At 33.6% G+C, this 20,592-nt stretch overlaps 1 protein-coding gene across 2 annotated transcripts in view; it reads left to right on the top strand.

Moving 5' to 3' along the window:
* Positions 1-18,174, top strand: part of LOC128230555 (uncharacterized) — a 35,763-nt gene extending 17,589 nt beyond the window's left edge. For both annotated transcript variants that reach the window (XM_052942942.1, XM_052942944.1), the window contains exons 14-18: positions 1,345-2,050; positions 3,585-3,727; positions 4,372-4,550; positions 5,119-5,221; positions 6,401-18,174. In XM_052942942.1, the coding sequence (XP_052798902.1) occupies positions 1,345-2,050; positions 3,585-3,727; positions 4,372-4,550; positions 5,119-5,221; positions 6,401-6,511 (1,242 nt within the window). In that variant the 3' untranslated portion in view covers positions 6,512-18,174. The remainder of the gene's footprint in view (positions 1-1,344; positions 2,051-3,584; positions 3,728-4,371; positions 4,551-5,118; positions 5,222-6,400) is intronic.
* The last annotated feature ends 2,418 nt before the right edge of the window (positions 18,175-20,592 follow it).

Genomic DNA, 20,592 nt, shown 5'->3' on the forward strand with positions numbered 1-20,592 from the left:
GTGGAAATCGCTAATATGTTCAAAGGTTGACTTAAACTAAATGTATAACGCAAAAGAAAAAAATGAATAAAAAGAAATGTTTATTTAACAAAAAAGCACATTTTCGTAACAAGTAACATTTGAATGACAGTACATATTGTGGCATTAGTCAGATTTAAGTTTCGCAAAATCAAGGATTGTTGATTGGCGCATCTTGTCGGTTTCGCAAAACTGTTCAATCGTTATGTGACGTGACAGCGTACAGAGCGTTTGAAGATCGCGGTCAGCGTCGTCAGTGAATTCAAAGAACCTTCTGACCACATCTAAAGCGTTAACTTCTCGTTATTAACTTCTCATAATTATCATCTCAAATGCCCATGCGTTAACAGTGAAAAACGGTTTTTCACACCTTATCAAATTGCCTTTCAACTGTCGTTGCAATTTTTACAACTTGCGGAAATTTTAACACCTAGCAATTGTTTGTTTATTTTGGAACACGCGTTGGGAAAAGTGTGAAATCATGTCCTCGAGGGAGCCATAAGGTTTTGTGCACGATTTGTGTACTTGGGACCGAGGATATTGCTCGACTGCTCGACATAATTAAGTTTCGATGCAGCGTGGGTGTATTTTATATGAAAATAGAAGGAAAAAAGTTCGGGACCAAGCTCCGACCTCGAGGGAACGCCGGTTCTCGAACGACCGCTTGTTTGAGGGAACGCAGTTTCACTGTAAAGATTTTTGTTTTTGATTTTTATCAAAGATTTGGCTTTAATATTATATAATTAATGATGTCTGTAATTGTTTAAGTGCACTTGAAAATTAAGTGATTTAAGCTGAATATTGAATACAGCCCCAGGTAAGGTTTGAATTCTGTTTTTAGTCCCCTTTCGGTTTACCCACTGTCCGTCCTTTTTCGTCAGACAAAGTAATGCAGAGTTATGACCCTGGGATAACTAAAAAAGTATCCAAGCTAGGTTAATGAAACTTAGTATATTGAAAGAGGGCAATATGGAGATTATGCATGTTAGTTTATTTTTTTCGGCAGGCAAGGTAATGCAGAGTTATTGCCCTTGACATTAAAAATTTAGCCAATTTGGTCCTGTGATAACTCAAAAAGTATCAAAGCTAGGTTCCTGAAACTCAGTATGTGGATAGAGGGCAATAGGTCAAAAGAAGACATGGCTGATCTGGTAGGTTTTACGGCTAAAACTGTTGCATTTTGATGGATAAAGTTTACTGTAAATGCCATTAGTTCACATGGGCTGGGGTAATTTAAACACTTTGCTTTATTGGTAGGATTTGTTTAAGTATTCATGGAGAATCTCTTGTTGTTATTTGTATTACCATATTCCATTTTTATATCAGGAAAAATCTGGTTGGAACGAAGTTGACAAAGAATACCCTTACTGGGAAGATTTAACGAGAAGTCTAGAATCGCCACAGATCACGCCACCAGCAACCCCATATTCCCAGGCCAGCAGCATTCCTGTTAGTATAATGAGTACTGTGAGAAGCTTAACAAGTGGGAGCACAATTAGCTCTCATAGTTCCCATTTCTCCAGCCCGTTTTCTCAGACAATTACCCGAGTGTCAAGCAATAATGGCACAATGAGCGGCATTATGACCGGAACATCTAAGAGTTCCAGTATGTACTCATCCGCATACAGTGGAGGTCAAAGTTTGAGTTCTATGCCGAGTATGTCATTAGTTTCTACGTCAACATCACAATCCAGAGCCTGTGGGATTGTCACAACGGGAAAATCTCGCATTTCAACGCAAATGGCGAGTTCCTCACCAAGTTACTACACTTCGACAGACTACAGCGACTCCTCGCCGGTTTACAACGTGACGAATAAAGCTTACAAGAAGACGAAAAACATTGTTTATAACTCACTATCTTCCCCAGCCTCGTCGTACGAAAATGCGTCTACGAGCAATGATTCGGGATTCCCGGAGAGTTATAGCCAGCCACAAAGTGAAAGTATCTGGCCTAGTTCTTCATACAGCGCTACGCAGACACATACTGAGACGTCTGTAGATGCAGGGAGAAAATCGAAGGATTCTTATTATTGTAAGTGTTTCGTAACCTTTAGTTTGATATGAAATATGCTGAACGCACGAAAAATAGGAATCAATCCTTAACTTTTTTTCTCTGTGGTCTATGTATTTTAATTGTTGAATTGTCCAGTAAGGGTAAAGTAAACAATAAAGTCATAATGCTGTGCAGTAATGCATTATAAACAACAGGTTTTTATGCCCCGGAAGGTGGGCATATTAAAATCGCACCGTCCGTCCGTCTTCTGTCTGTCCGTGTGTCTGGCTCAATAACTCGTGTCCGGGCTGTAACTTTCCCTTGTATGGACAGATTTTAAAATAACTTGCCACATGTGTTCCACATACCAAGACGACGTGACACGAGCAAGACCCGTGTCCCTACCTCTAAGGTCAAGGTCACACTTAGGTGTTTATTCACAACGGAGTGCTGCATATAAGGACATAGAGTATAAGTTGTCGTGTCCGGGCTGTAACTTTCCCTTGTATGGACAGATTTAAAAAGTGTTTATTTACAGGAATGCTGCTTATTAGGACATAACAGTGTAGGTTGTCAAGTTTGGGTGGTATTTTTTATGTTTAGAGGCAATTTAAAATAACTTGCCATATATATTTGACACGTAAAGGCAAGATCAACTTTTCATGTACTGACCTTGTTCATAGGTCAATGTCACACTCGGGGGCATTCATCACATACTGTGACAGCTCTTGTTTATGTATAAAATTCTAGGGAAATGTAAGTGTGTATTTTAAATTTTGGTATGTGATTTTTATTAGTTCCTTTTATGACCCGACTTAATGACTTAATATTCATGTAGCCAGAAGGGTGCTGTAGGAAGTGCCTGTAAATGAATATAAATGACATTTGAAACAATTTCAATAGGGATTTAAGCCGCTTTACCCTGATTTGGGCAGAAATCCCTCATACTCAGACAGACACCAGAGGCTATTTTTCATGATCAACAATGATCAGCTTTTGAAATCCTTGAAAAATTCTTATATCCAGTTGGGTTTTTTCTGAACATGGGGCTCAGCCACATTCACAATTCCAAAAAATTCAAAAATATGACTCAAAATTCACAATAAAAAATAAATAAATATTAAACTCAAATAGAACAGTTATTTTAAAATGAATTCCAAATCTCTGAAAATACTTCAAATTCAGTATCTTAAAGTGCCTTTGCTTGAAATATACAATCTGAAACCTGTGTTTCTACTTAGGAAATGGTAGTTGTAGCTGTATTATTTTTAACAGTTGAGCTAAAATGAATACAGTCGAACTTGATGTCCAAGGGACCATCTAAAGTACTTTGAGCCTCGCAAATATAGAGCCAAGGGGGGGGGGGTATAATGTTTGTTAAGACTGAAGAACAAAATTGGTCTTTTACATCCTGTTCAAGCAATCAAGGAAATCGAGCCAACAGGTTTCGACTGTAAAACAAAAAAGCACTTAAAAGTTAAACTGCACAAATTTGTTCATAAATGTTAACGGAAAGAAGAATCCAGAAGCACTAACTAAAAATAATTTACAATTCTATTTTATCTTTTTCCAGCCTACCCTAGTAAAATGGAAGAGGACACAATCCCGTTTGTTGAAGGGTCCCCGATCATATCGAAGTTTGGCCCCATCTCCCGAGCCACAAGGTCTGCAGGGGGCCTGGGATCAGGCAGGGCATTAGAAGTGGTGGCTGACGAGGTAATTCTATACCCATTATAATTAGTACAGCCCTAGATGTTTTAACCTTGCCTTGATTCTATTAATCGATTCCTAGAATTTTAAAGCTGTACTCTCACAGATTGACAGTTTTGACATTTTTTTCTCAGAATCAGCTGATTTTGGTATTAATGCCTTAAATTGAGTCATATAATATAACTCACAATAGAACATTTCTCAATTGTTTGGAAAACGGCCAAAAAACTCATTTTTCCTTAAGTGTTAGTACCGGTAATGCTTACAGTCATAAAATATCAAGTTTTGAATGTAAAGAAGAAAAACTGCAATCTGTCCTTTTGTCAGCAATCTCGTATCACTAGTTTTACAGACATTCACGCAAAAATTGGCTCATTTCAAGACAAAAAAAGTTGTCAAACTGTGAGAGTGCAGATTTAAGCAAGTCATGTTGTTGTGGATATGTTATTTGTCCGTTGCAAAATAGAACTTTGAAGAAGTTTTGAGGTTACCTGATAGAATCACCAGTGTAGCATGAATATATTTCAGGATATGTTATTACACCCATGCAAAACGAAACTGAAGAAGTACTTGGGTTACCTGATTGGTCACCTGTAACATACTATGCCAAATTTTATTCCTATAATGATGCTATTGTTTCCTTACTCCAGTCAGCAAAGATGATTCCCGTGACAGCGGTTACGCCAATCTCAAGCGCGCCCGTACCCACCTCACAGATGGTCCCCAGCAGATTTGCAAGTAGCTGGCTGGATCAGGAGAGACGGGAACCAGACAACACACAGACGGAAAACAAGACTCAGCCGTCCTGGGAGAAAGTCTACTCTTATTGGTAGGTGGCTATATTTAATATTTGGGATGCCAATTTTCCTCTTTTCAGCTGATTTCCTCTTTTTTGGCCACAAAAATTAAAAATTAAAGTTGTTGCCTTTGGTCTGATCTCTACAAAAAAGATTTTTTGTATCAAGTGAGATGGAGATACTCTTACTGGTTTCTTCTTTTTTTACAAATTTGTGTTGGTAGGTGACTATATAGGAATCAGAAGTTATCCATAGGATGAGGATGTGTCGCATTAGACCTGTACACAACCCTACCTTTAAAGTTTTCCCTCTGAATTTGCTGTATAAGCCTCACTGATGATAATTTGTGCCTGGTCCATATCTTTATTATTCATGGTTGGATTTTGAAATGATATGGCAGATGTTACATTCATAGGATAAGGATGCTTCAATCAGTCTGTCCAATTATCCAATTTGTTTTTCCGATTTTGCCCGATTAAGGCTCATTCTATGTACATCAAAAGTGCCCTTCCTGGCTGGAGCACTGCAGTGCAGTATTTCCACAGTTTTCTTCTCAATGTAGCTAAAATGAATAAGTATTAACCATTTGAATGATTGCAGGACATCAGAGGTTAACCTCCTGGAGCAGAAGGCGATGAAGGCTAGCACAGAGGACGAGAAACTGTCCGTGAAACTTCACGCCATCCAGCTGCAAATTACACTGGTAAGTCAGTCACTCTATAGTGCTATTTTATACCCTTGACAAACAAAGTTATTGGAGCCAACGGTCGATCCGTTCCATTTTTTTCGTATCCTGAACATAACTTGAAAGCTAATGGATGGAAAGTTAAAGTTCATACACTGATCTAGAACATAATGAGGGAAATTGCAGTGTTCAGGAACCATAACTATATTATAGCTAATAAGCAAAAGAGTTATTGCCCTTTGTTACATTTTTCTTGTTTATTAAGTGTTAAATTGTACTATACACAACCATACATTGTTCTAGATTATATGTGTTTATTCAGCGTAAACCATTCTGATTTACAGGAACTTCCGTATCTTTCAGTTAGAATTATTATTTTATTATATGAACTTTTGGAATTTTTCTCCATAACATGAAAGTTGAAGCCCCTCAATTTCTCCATTAAAGTAGAAATATTCTGAACAAATGCACAATAATTTGTTACTAAAATATGTCTTCTCCACAAAGTGTAATCAAACATTTTAATTCATGTCTTATTTAAAGTGTGGCCTTAAATGTAACTTTGACACCAGGTTTTGAACTTCAAAGCTGTCACCTTTGTAAGTTATTTCTTATACGTTGTATGTTTATATACTTGTTATGGCTTTATTTTGAAAGTTTTAGCCATTTTCTAGGGAGTAATATACTTCCAAACTTCCTTTAGAGGAAGCCCTGATTAACCTTCCAGTGTATGAAATAAAGATACTGAAGAACATTTTTGGCTCTAAAATGATGTGGCCATTTATTTATCTGTCACTTTTCAAAATTTCCCTTGCAAAAATAACACCAAATTCTTGTTTCCCAGGACCTCAGCCCCATTCCTCAAAAGTAGAAAGACCCTATTTACCACTGCAGCCAATTGTATAAAACTGGTTTATTGTTTGGTTTTGCTCAAAATTTGCCGTAATGTTTACTGATTGGTCAATATTCATTCAAAAATATCTGTTGACCAATCAAATTGCTTTTTTTGTGTGCAAACTATCCAAAAGATAAATTATCCAGTTTTATACAGGGGACATGTAAAAATTAATCTTAAGTCTGTCAAATCCGACTGCTAATAAAACCTCTGTAAATAAATCTTGTATAATTTTACCTACATACTTTGAGATTTCACGGCCAACAGCTTGTATACATGTTTTTTACTTTTCCTTTAAACAGAAAGAGCAGGAGCTTGAACAGGCTAGATCCCTCGAGAGTCAGGCCCAGACATCTGAGTCCCACAATCCCACAGTCGACTCCTCTTCAACAACAAAAACTGACTGGAATTAACCATTGGAGGCTGGGGTGGGGGCAGTTGGGTATGTGGGGAAAGAAGGGTATATGGGGATCGGGCTGGGCATTAACAAGACATCTGAATTTGGACTGGTCATTTTGATGGTACAGGATGGAAATAGCTTAAATATTGAATAGATTGAGAATGTAGGAGTTTGGATTTGTAGTGAGGTCTATTCAAGTTTAGTCTTTTAGATCTTCATAAACATATGCATGCAACAATCAGTACAGTCAGTATTTGTATGATACTTGTGACCTGCTTTAAGGCATGCATTACCCAGCCCCGATTTATTGAAACTTTTTTCCGAAAAGGTTTGTTGAAGTGTTTTAAGAAACTAAACTCTCATTCAAACTCTGGTAAAAGACCAAATGTGGGGTTCCGAAAGCGACATAGACTGCATTATGTTTTATTTAAAATTATGAAGAAAAAAAGAATTTATCTTTGTTTAAAGTTTTCATTTTAAATTTTGCTTTCCGACGTTTAATAATGCAGTATTATGCAATAACCGGCCCCATTTTATTCAAACTTTTTAAGTCTGTTTTAGCAGGATTAAGCTAAGCTATCTATTTTCTTTTTTCTATAATTTGCGTAATATTTACTTCTTATGGAGTTTTTCGACTTAATATTGGAAATATATTTTATGTTTATCACAATAAACTATTTTTCATCTATTAAAATCATATTTAAGTATGTATTTTTGCTAATTGAAATAAGCTACTTAAGCCTAAAAACTTAAGAAATTGGGGCATGGTATTCAAGTGTGTGACTTGTTTTATGTGGAAAGAAATGAATCTGTTTTTACTAAAAATAAGTTTAGAAATGAGCATTTTTGTTCTTGAAAGATTGCAAATATGGCCATTTCAAGTCCAATTTAGTTGCAATAAACAGCATCTATTCTAATCTATTCTGTATTATCCAGTCATTTATATAACATTTATAGTTATCAGCAAGAATTACCCTTTCAAATGATACCAGAATCATATGGAGTCAGATTAGAGAACTAGCTTTGTTGGTCAGATTCCCTGATAGTTATGTATTACTATTGTATTTTGGAGAAAAATCAGCTGAGACATGTGTGTATTCTTTTTTTCTGAGTGATATAATATGTCGTACATGTGCTAGAATCTAGTGCATGTACTGTAAGGCCTAGCATGACTAAATGTTAGTAAATCTAATTCGTTCTGGGCAGATTGTTCAGAATTTTTTTAATTTAACAAGGCTGTAAACTTCTTCATTGTTAACTTTTAATTCTTTACTACTCTGTCAGTTTCTGGACACAGTTATGGTCTGCAGTATTTAGAATGAAGCTGAGACAGATTTCTGGTTGTAATTGTGTTTTTTGTGTGTTTTTTAATGACTAAGCACAATCATAAAATATTTTGTTTTTAAAAGTTAACAATGATGCCATTGAACATTTTGTAAACAAAATCTGAAATCGCCCATTGTATTTAGAAATGACATTGACATTTAATACTTCAGTTTGCAAATGAACTTGGTATTTCAAGGTTTTGAAGCATTGAATGATTGTTGCATGGAGACCACCCAAATCCCATGAATGAATTTCAAATCAAGCAAAATCTATTGCTCATTGATTGACATAACACATCAATGGAAACTGTCTGCGGGCATCAGCGATTCGGCATTAAATTGATCCTGAAGGGTTGTACTCATATCCCCGCAAAACATTTTTAATGTACAATTCGCATTTGTTTAACATCAACCGATCTATTAAATCATTATAGCTTTAAATAACACTCACAAGGACAGCACAGTAAACAAATGTGCCAAAAACTTACTGTTTGAATTTTCGTTCTACAGTTCGCATTGGTCAACCGACCTATTAAATCATAGCTTTAAATAACAATCACAAAGACAGCACAGTCACAAACAAATCTCTTTGAAGTGCCCAAAACTTACTATTTTAATTTCGGTCGGTAGTTTGCATTGGTCAACTGACCTTTTAAATCATAGCTTTAAATAACACTCACAAGGACAGCACAGTCACAAACAAATCTCTTTGAAGTGCCCAAAACTTAGTGTTTGTATTTTCAGTCGGCAGTTCGCATTGGTCAACAGACCTATTAAATCATAGCTTTAAATAACACTTACAAGGACAGCACAGTGACCAACAAGTCTCTTTGAAGTGCTAAAAACTGTTTGAAACCACTTTTGGGGCGGTACAAATTGACTGTGGTTTTTTTGCACGTGATCTTATTAACAAGATTGACAAGTATGCCTTGCTAAGTTCATTTGAAAACAGTGGTATAATTTTGTGTTTTGAATGAATGAAACCATGCTGTGTATGGTTCTTTATCAGTTAAATTCAAATTGTACATTCATTTTGCTTTCGGTCAAAGAGTGTTTATTAATGGAAGTCTTTGTGTAACAAAGGTATATTTGTGATGCATACTTGAACTCGTAAGGATATACATTATATCTTTATCTGTTGTTATCGAATTCAATTCATTTTTAGCTCTACTGGCCAAAGGCCAGAAGAGCTTATGCGATGGTAATGTGTACGTAGTATGTGCATCCGTGCGGTCGTGCGTCCGTGCGGTCGTGCGTCTGTAAACAATTGCTTGTGAACACGATACAGTCTACAGTTTTCATTGTATCTCGATGAAACTTGTACAGTATCTAGATATCCATAAGAGCTCGGTTCCTTTCGAAAACCAGCCAGATCTGCCCATGCATGCCTAGATTATGGCCCTTGATAGTATAAAAAAATGCTATTGTGTAAACAATTGGTTGTGAACACGATACAGTCTTCAGTTTTGATTATATCTCGATGAAACTTGTACAGTATCTAGATATCCATTAGAGCTTGGTTCCTTTCGAAAACCGCCCATGAATGCCTAGATTATGGGCCATGAAAGTTTTAAAGAAATGCTTTCTATTTTTAGCCAGGTCTGCATGAGCGAATTCTATTTTTAGCCAAGTTTACATGTATATGTTAATTCAAGTCTAGAGTTAAGGGAGACAATTTGCAAGTCTAGGATTTTGAGAGACAATTTGCTTTTTGCTTTTGCAGTTGATTTTGTGAATTACTCTGCCTTGTTCTTGTTGAAAGCCCAAAGGCCATTTTTTAGCTTTAAGTTCTGTAGTTTGCACATTCATCTTAACAAAATTGATTGTGAATGTTTAAGTTATGCGCCTGGTGTCATTACTGGCCACACCCAGGGTTCACAGGTTTGGTAAACATAAATCTGGAAAGGTTTGAAAATCTTTTTGTGTGTTCGTGCATCCATCTCAGCACAATTGATTGTGAATGTTTGTTCAAATTGATCAAAGTTGTCCTAGGATGCCCTTGACTTTGACCTTTTGACCAACTTTTTTTAACTTTTAAAACTACAGAAAATTTTACTATGAGTACAGTTTTGAAAGCATTTTTTTTGGTCAGATGACTTTTACTTGGCACATATTAAAATAGTTCATGCAACTAATCTGCTTACAATAATTTCTGGGCTCAGATGTTGAACGTGCTACGTTTTCAGGTAACCCAAACACAAAACATAAACTATATGTCTGTTGCCTTTTACCCATACATACATGCTCTGGATTGATATGACCACAAAAGCCATGCCAGTAGAGCATAGGCCCTTTTGGGCCTCTTGTTATGTTCTTTTATGTAAACTAGGGTTCATGTGTGAATCTTATCTTAAATTTCATTATTTTATTGTTTTACTTTTGATGGGATTTATAAGTAAAAACAGATGTTATTGATTTTCTATGAAATTGCATTAATGGGATTTGTTCACAGATATTTTGTTGGCAACATTTGTTTTTAAATGTCTTCAAATTATGATATTTTACTAACTTACATGAAATAACATCAACCTTAAGATACTCATTTTTATAAAACGTGAACAAATTCCTTTAATCCATGGAAACAAAAGTGTTTTAATCTCTGTCAAATGTTAGTATGCAATCTGGCTGAAGGAAATCATAACCTGATAAATGTTTGAGATTGCTTTTAAGGTTTTGTACATGTATATTCACTTATGAATACAGTTGGGCGTTAGCTTTTTAACAGAGTTATGGAAGGGTGCTGCACACTTTCCGTGTTTTTGGTACCAACCATTTAGCCGTGTAAACCAGCATGGGCACCCTTTCCTTCTTTTTGGCACCAACCTTTTACCCGTGTAAACCAGCATGGGCACCCTTTCCTTCTTTTTGGTACCAACCTTTTAACCTCGTGGAGACCAGCATGGGCAGCCTTTTGTCCTCTTAAAATAATTTGCTTCATAATCTTGGGCATAATTCCTTACATTTTTGTCAAACCATTACAATGAAGTTTTTCCCAACCTGATACGATGTGACATTTTTACCCTGAGCAATGCGGCCCTTTTCTGCAGCACCCTGTTCTTTTAAACTCTTGGCTAAAACCCTCTATATAAAGTGAGTCGTGTCACAGACCTATAAACCATGGATGGTAAACTTCCTTCTATGTCTATATAGATTATTTTGAACTCTCACAGGCAGTGCGTTTTCATCTGTAATCATATCGGTGTCATAATTGTGCAGAAGTCCGCCATCTTGTTTTGGTTTGTAGGTCAGTGATAATATGTATATTCAATTGACAGTTGGTTATATTAACTGTTATTCTAACCTTGCGGTGACTTTGTAACAAAGAATGTACTGCTTTTATAGCCATGTTTTGTTGTATATATAATGAAATGTTACTGTAAATAATGATGCAATTCTTATGCATACCTGTATCTGTTTGTCAGCTAGAATGTAAATGGTCAGTTTGATTGACTCTCTAGTGAACTTATTATAACTGCAGAGCTGAGACTTTAAAGGGGCATAATACAGGTTGATGCAAAAAAAATATGTCTTTAATGATAAAAAAGCATATGATTTGTTCAGATAATCTGTACACAAATCATATGCTTTTTTTGTTTTGATCAATACAGTCATATGAGTTTAACATTATAAATTAAAAAAAAAATTGCATCTATCAAATATAACCTGTATTGTGCCCCTTTAAAAAATGAAATATTTTAGATGTGTAATATTTTCTAATGTCAGAAAATTGCATAGTTGCAAGTAAGTTTGTTGCAATATATTTTTATGGTAGGGCAAAGGATGTATTGTTGTGGTATTTGGTTTGGATGGAGATTTTGATGTATGTTCATATAACATGTTATTTTTTAGTTTCTGCCTTTTTTGAGACTGTTATAAACTGACGTTGTTTTTGTTTTTACTTATTCTTCATTTATATCACCACAAACAATCTTTAAAGGCACTATATTGGAGTCACTGTATTGTTTTAAGTCGGTTGTTGGGTTGATTGGTCGGGCTGTCTTTTTCAAAAAAGTTGTGCGGTGTATTTCTTTCCCAGTTTTAGAGTTCAAACATGGTTCTCATTCTCATGGTGGGTTAAGTAGTGCCCATGCATTCCTAATACTACAGCCATTTTCAATCGAAAACAACCGCAGACTATTTACTATGTCAGAAATCTTTACACTCAACTACGCTGAAAGAAGATCGCGTTATAATTTCAATTTTGCAGTTACACTCATTGACTTTACTCTTGAGAATCTTAATTATCTATGCAGTACTACACTTAACTGGCAATCAAATTAAACTAAGGTATACATCCCAAGTGAAGCCTGAATCAATAAATAACATCCAGAGTGAAGCCGAAATCAATAAATAACATCCAGAGTGAAGCATGGATCAATAAATAACTTCCTCAGTGAATCCTGAATCAATAAATAACTTCCTCAGTGAAGTCGAATCAATAAATAACATCCATAGTGAAGCCTGAATCAATAAAAAAACATCCCGAGTGAAGCCTGGATCAATAAATAACATCCAGAGTGAAGCCTTAATCAATAAATAACTTCCTCAGTGAAGCCTGAATCAATAAATAACATCCAGAGTGAAGCCTGAATCAATAAATAACATGCAGAGTGAAGCCTGAATCAATAAATAACTTCCAGATTGAAGCCTGAATCAATAAATAACATGCAGAGTGAAGCCTGAATCAATAAATAACTTCCAGATTGAAGCCTGAATCAATAAATAACATCCTGAGTGAAGCCTGAATCAATAAATAACATCCATAGTGAAGCCTGAATCAATAAATAACATCCATAGTGAAGCCTGAATCAATAATTAACATCCTGAGTGAAGCCTGAATCAATAATTAACATCCTGAGTAAAGCCTGAATCAATAAGTAACATTCTGAGTTAAGCCTGAATCAATAAATATCATCCTGTGTGAAGCCTTAACAGTCTGAGTGAAGCCTGAATCAATAAATAACATCCTGTGTGAAGCCTGAATTAATAAATAACATTCCGAGTGAAGCCTGAATCAATAATTAACATCCTGTGTAAAGCCTGAATCAATAAATAACATCCTGTGTAAAGCCTGAATCAATAATTAACATCCCGTGTAAAGCCTGAATCAATAAGTAACATCCTGAGTGAAGCCTCAATCATTAAGTTAAATCCATCAACATTGTAGATTTTAACTGAGCTATTATTTTGAATAGCTGACTGTGAATCATTAAAATCCCTAAAATGAGAACAGTTCACCAAAACTGAAAAGTATAGCAGCAGAAGTTACTGTACAGTTACTGATATTTTGTATCACTTATTTTCAATTTAATGGTTATGATATAACTTGTTTGTAATCATGTGTATATATTCACAATTATGATTGTATTGCGTATGTTTGCCATTAATTCATTTGTTATCAAATGATTGAGAATTAAGTGTAATGACTATCATATTCTATAATGTTTCTTTCACATTGAAAATGAAATAATATGAACATGAAAATATTTTCCGGCATTTCTTAGTAATAGATATTGTTTTTCTTTACTAAACCATCAAATGGGCATAAGCCGGGCCAATCTAAATAACTATGATTAAACCCAATTACGGTTGGAGAAAGGATCAAAGGGAACAACAGCCGCTGAGAAATGTAAAGGGACACAGAAAATCGATCCTAGAAAATATGAAAGGGGCACTCCGCAATCTGAGAAAATGTAAAGGAGCACCACACCATCTGAAAAAAAATAAAGGGGCACTCAACACCATCTGAGAATATTAATAGGGTCACTCAACACAATCCAAGAAAATTTAAAGGGTCCCACAACACTATCTGAGGATATTTTAAGGGTTGCTTGACACCATCTGAAAACATTTAAAGCCCCACACAACTACATCTTTGAACATTTAAAGGGTCACTCAACATAATCTGTGAAAATTTAAAGGGTCACTCAACACGATTGGAAACATTAAAAGGGTTGCTTAGACCTTCTGAGAAAATTTTAAGGGTCACGCAGTACCATCTGAGAAAATATAAAGGGGTCACACACCACCTTTATCAACTTGATTTATAAATCTCACATCATTGTTAATATGATTTAATTCTAGTGGTAACACATTCTTAAACATGTCTTTTTATGTTCCATTATGATTTTGATATCAAAAATTATAAAATGATGTCCAACTTCAACATTAAAACATTCATTCTGACAATGTTATGGTCAATGTTTGCATTCATTAGGTTGTATTTTGATGTATATTATTATGATTTGCCTTTATTTCTCATTGTTTTTTATCCCAAAGCTTTAAACTAACAATTGAATCATTTTGATATTGTGTTTGACATCTGTACAGATCTGTTTGTGACATGATTTTATACTATGATAAGATTTCACGATTATTATTGCTGATATTATAATAATATCATGACATTGTACATTATTTTTTTTATATCAATTATGAGTGTCAGTTTATGACATCAAAGGAAATGAAGTGATGGTAAATAGAATCCTTTTTGAAGATTCTATACCTGTGTTGTTCATGAAACATGCTCTCTGCCACACCTGCTTTTTCCCACTTTTCATACCTTTAAAAAGGTTGATTATTCCATTTTTTTTGTGAAAATTGGTTATCTGGCCCAAATTTCTCGAAACTTCTTATTATGCTAAGACTCTATTTTTGTTATGACTATAATTTGTGTTATATTTACTTCTTTAGGAGTTTTTCGAATTTAAATATGAGTTGTCTTTATGCTTTCAGCATTAAACCATTTTTCTTTGATCAAAATCATATTTAAGAATGTATTTTGGCTATTTGAAAAATAAATCATATTTAAGAATGTATTTTGGCTATTTGAAAAATAAATCACATTTTAGAATGTATTTTGGCTATTTGAAAAATAAATCATATTTAAGAATGTATTTTGGCTATTTGAAATAAGCTACTTAACCCTGTTTAGCTTAATTTTTAAGAAATTGGGGCCAGTAGATCAGTTTTTATCTTTTTTCAGTAATTTTGTTCACCGATTACCTCATATGTCCAAAACGCCAGTTCATATTACCCATAGGTGATTGAAAAACCTGCCTACTTGAGATTGCCTGCTGGTTGGCTGTCGTCTTTTCAACAACTTAACTGTTGTTCAGGGCTTAGTCTAACCACAGGATTGATGAAATAGGTATCAGACATTCTAAAATATTGGTTAAAATGGAAAAAAAGTTGTTAAATGATCTTTAATGAATATTCAAAATTATGTATTTTTCCAAATAAAATCAATATACTTTTTTATTATATTATGTCATAAAAGCTACTATTTTAATTCAACTTCAATGGGGCATTGCTGGAGAGACACTAGATTCATGTTAAAAAATCTTATTGTATGTTTCAATACAATTATGATGATCAGTTTATAACAAATTAATAACCAATATTAATTATATGTCAATATTTTCTCTGTAATAGTGTTAGTATCTTACACTCACTTTTCAGGTGTTAAAGTGAGTTCTGCTATTTTATCATTTTTTAATATTTCTAAAGCTTTTATGTTTTTAAAAAGCTTTGTTTTTGTAGCCAAAGATATTCTGCGAAGAAATCATATAAAAACTATCTCTAAATTGTTGTTCAACGTAATTTATATATTGCCAAGTAGAGATATTCTGCCAAGTAGTATTTAAAAAAAAAATGTCTAAATTGTTGTTCAACATAAGCTGTATTTTACCAAGTAATCAGTATAAAGCTATCTCTAAATTGTTGTTCAACATAATTTAAATTCTACCAAGAAAACTTTCTTTAAATTGTTGTTCAACATCATTAATATTCTACCAAGAAAACTTCCTCTAAATTGTTGTTCAACATCATTTATATTCTAGCAAGAAAACTATCTCTAAATTGCTGTTGATCATAATTTATATTCTACCACGAAAACTATCTCTAAATTGTTGTTGAACATCATTTAAATTCTACATGTACCTAGAAAACTATCTCCAGATTGTTGTTCAACATAGTTTATATTCTGCCAAGTAATCAGTATAAAGCTATCTCTAAATTGTTGTTCAGCATAATTTATATTCTACCATGAAAACTATCTCTAAATTGTTGTTGAACATCATTTATATTCTACCTTGAAAACTATCTCTAAATTGTTGTGTAACATCATTTATAGTCTACCAAGAAAACTACTGCATCTCTAAATTGTTGTTCAACATAATTTATATTCTACCAAGAAAACTATCTCTAAATTGTTGTTCAACATAATTGATATTCTACCAAGAAAACTATCTCTAAATTGTTGTTCAACATAATTTATATTCTACCAAGAAAACTATCTCTAAATTGTTGTTCAACATAATTTCTAAATTGCTGTTCAACATAATTTTATGAAATCAAATGTTATTATTTATAATATAATTTCAAGAAACAGAAAGACACCTCTTTCTTAAGTTGGCTATTTTAAACATTTATGATAAAAAAAAACATATTGTATTTTGATGTAATCATGTACAGCTTATGATTATATGTGATTGCTTTTAAAACATATGTGTAAAATGTCAGGAAGCTCATGTACATAGCATATGGTTTAGATCCAGAGATTATATTTTGTCATATAAGAAACTAAACATCTGCTTTTCCTAGATTGAAGGATTTTATACAATACATACAGAGACTGTTTAATACATGCATACAGCATTTTCCTTTCTTTCTCTACAACATTAAAATCAGTAATACATAGTATGGTCGTTTTTAGCTCATCTGATTTTCGGAAAATACAGTTTGAAGTACATGTATTGCCTGTTGAAAATTATATATTAATTTGATTGTTTCTTAAATATTTTAGTTTTTCATATATGTGTAAGTATAAGTATATAAGTATCTTCCATGGCCGAGAATGAAAGACAAGTTCATTTCAACATGAGCGAGGCGTTTCCTCAAAATACCCTGTGCGAGGGTTGCAATGAAAATGTTATACAGGAATGACCATGGTAGATGCTTTTCTCCCACCTCAGTTAAAAAAAAATATAGAAAAGAAGCATTTTCTCGCTGGAACTCTTTTGTGCAAAATAAAGAAAAAAATGGTTCCATATGGGTACTTTTTTTATCTTTGCCGTGGGCAAGATAAGGATTTCAGCATGGACAATTATTTCAATCTATTTATCTGGGGTGGGAGAAATCATTATCTGTATATTACAGTTTTTGTCCGTGTATTCATTTGTCACCTTATTTGCTTGTCAAATATGTAGTTTTCACTAACATTGTTCATGGTAAAATCATGAACGTGTAGGTATATTTATGTATATTATGCTAGTTTATGCCTGTATATGGCAGCTTTTTTTTTACCATTAAATTTGAATCATGTATTGTGATATGTTTCATCAATCTAAATTTACCCTTTTCTGTTTTAAAGCTGCTCTCTCACAGATTGACCAATTTAACAACCTTTTTCATTTTTTGACAAAGAATCATCTGATTTTGGCATCAGTCATATAGGATAACACACTATAGAACAAATCTCAATTGTTTCGAAAACTGCGGAAATTTTCATTTTACTTTAACTGTTAGTAGCAGTAACACTTTTAGCCATAAAACATAAATTTTCGAGAGTGAAAATTAAAAACTGCGACCTGATCTTCTATCAGTAGTTTAATATATCACTGCTTTTCAAACATTTTCACAAAATTTGGCTTATTAAAGGTGCACAATATAGGTTTATGCAAAAAATAAAAGATAAAAAATTAAATGTATTTTTGAGTTCAGGAGATGTTACATATGATATGATAGATGTATTTCGGTTGTATAAGTTAGATCTTATGTTATGGAAAATTGTCGTGACATAATTAGCCATGAAGAACAATTTTGAGGAATTTCATTGAAAAGTATCAAATTTTTTTTACTTTATTTCAAATCACTTGATATTCTCCAGTTTTGTTCGCCAAGATTTATAAAGGGGATTAAATTGGATTATCCTTCATCTAGTATTAGAATATGGCGGGCTAGATTTAAAAATAACCCTATAGTTAATATCAAATAAAATACAGAATTTATTAAACAAGTTTTCTAAAATTAATAGCAATAAGTGAAAGTTTGACAAGACACTTTATATGTATCCTATATATATATATATATATTCTTTATGATTTTTCGAGAAATTATAAACTGGAAATCATCAAATGTAGTCAGAATTACGGTTGTTAATATGGCTATCTCTGTTTGTTAGTGTAGTATTACCTAAATTCAACTTCATTGTGCTTTAAGTACCTTTAGTACAAGCTTAGAAAGCTACCATGGATAATTGTGTCTTATTTTGTTAAGGATAAGCTTATTGTTTAAAAATGATGTCATCATTGTTAATATACAAAACGAAAATAAACTTGGACAAATAATGTGTTTATGTTCTGTTGTTATATTTTAGCCTGTCTTGTTTTTCTCGTAGAAGTTTAGTAATGGTCTGAAGCTCTTGGTGTTGTTGTTGTTGTCCCTATGCAAAACTAAAACCTTGGCTATAACTCAAAACCAATTTAAGATATTTGCATGAAATTTTGTACACCTGTAACCAGTGACAATATGTACGTGCAGGGATGTGATTTGTCTGCGGAATGGCATATTTCCATGGATCTAAAACCTTGGCTATAACTCCAAACCTATTCAAGATTCGCATGAAACTTTGCACACATGTAACCAGTGACAATATGTATGTGCAGGAATGCGATTTGTCTGTGGAATCACATATTTTCTTGGATCTACAACTTTGGCTATAACTCCAAAACAACTTAAAATATTCGCATGAAACTTTTTACACATATTATCAGTGACAATTTGCACATGGAATCGCGTATTTCTAATGGCTCCAGGTACCGAAAATTATTATTAACTTTTTTTGACACTCCAGTTTGTTTCCAATTAGAAGTCAGGAATGCCCTCAAAAGGGCTTCTAAAAAGCCAGTTTTGTTCCTATGGCAGGATGTTTCAGCCCTATTGGGGGCCTGAAGAACCCTCTTAACCTAACACCAAAAAGGTTTCTGCCCTTAAAGCTGCCAGATCAATCACATCCCTTGGTTGTGTAGCAAGGACCATAACTCTGATTTTAAAAATTGTTGAGGTAAGCGTCTTTTCAACTGACAAAAAAGACAAGCATTGGCATCCCCTTACGGTGCTCTACTTTATTGCACGGGTTATATAGGCGTGACAAAATACAAACATTATGCATGAGCAAGCAACTGCAACAATTAAGACACACAGAAAAGCGTACATAGGTATTTCAGACCGAATTGCGGAGAAAGCGTTGAGCTTATACAAGGTCCTGCTTCCAGGCTTTGTCCCTGATTTGAAGTAACCTTGGTCATAATAATTGATAATGACAAATGTGTTGTAGCAAGTTTCATAATTCGGGCAAAGTAGTTTGTCATTTGTTCAATTAGAGAACGAGAGCAACACAAGGCAAAGTAATACATGGGAGAGCTATCACTTCACAGAATCAAGCACAGGAATCTTTTTTTTCAATGTTTTATCTCCAAATGGAGGAGCATATAATCGCCGCTTTGTCCGTCCGTCTTTCTGTTCGTCCGTCCGTCACATATTTTTAATCATATCGCTACGGACTGATGATGTTCAAACTTGGTCAAAATGTCTCCCTTCATAAAATCTCGCCCGCTGGTAATTTATGTCACATTGGGTTAAAGACTAGATAACTAGGTCAAATCTTATGAAAATCTTTGTAATAAACATTACATTTGTTCAAATTTATGCAACTTCATTAGAATGTTTTCCTTGATGAATGTCTATGTTTAATTTGAAACTAGATCATCTGATGTCAAAAACTAGGTCACTAGGTCAAATCTTAAACAAAAATCTTAGGACCATACTAAATCTAAGGAACATACTAGAGGCAATATGTCTGATTGTATATGTATCAAACTGAATCAGAATTGTTTCATTAAAGTACAGTTGTTTTTTCTCTAGAATTATTTTTCTTCGAAATATTGAAAAAGGGTTTTTATCAACACATTCTGTTAGAACATATGTTTTTAAAAAGAGTAAAACAAACACAATTTCAAATAAAACTATGCTTGAATGTAGTTAAATAAGTCCAGATTGAGATTTGACTTGCACGTTTTCTATTGAGGCAAATACCGTGTAACTTTCTGTACGATTTTGTGACAGTAGGATGATTTGGTGAATGGAAATTGTCTGTTGGTGATTAAATATAGTAGCAATGCTAATTTGAATCCTCGCTAAAAAAAAATAATAGCAAAAACTGTCACTGAAATAAAGCAATTTACTACCGTTTCGGACTGTACCTGTAAGAAATATAATCGTTTATTTTCTCCAGTAAATGTATTAACTAGTCTATACCACTATAAACTATAGCACACCTTCCTTAAAGAATGTGTATAATATTTTTAATATATGTGTTAGCTGTTTCATTTAAGCATTCTTTTACCTTCATTTACATGTTTGTTTGTATATATAAATAGGGGAATATTAAACAAAACAAAAGTTGATTTTCTGTTTTAAGTTTTAAATTGCAAAAATGTTATTCTGTATTTTGACTTTTTAACAAAGTTAACTATAATTTTAATTGACAGTTTTGACCTTTCCTTATTTTTTGTCTCAGATTCATTTAATTTTGGCACCAATGTATTAAATAAAGTCACATAAGATAACTCACAAAACAACAAATCTCCGTTGTTTGGAAAACTGCCGAAATTTTCATTTTGTTTTAAAAGTTTAAGTAACGCTTTTAGCCATAAAACATCAATTTAAATTATTAACATGAAAACTGCAACCTGCTCTTTTGTTCGCC

Source organism: Mya arenaria, chromosome 4, assembly GCF_026914265.1.
Source record: "Mya arenaria isolate MELC-2E11 chromosome 4, ASM2691426v1".
NCBI lineage: Eukaryota > Metazoa > Mollusca > Bivalvia > Myida > Myidae > Mya > Mya arenaria.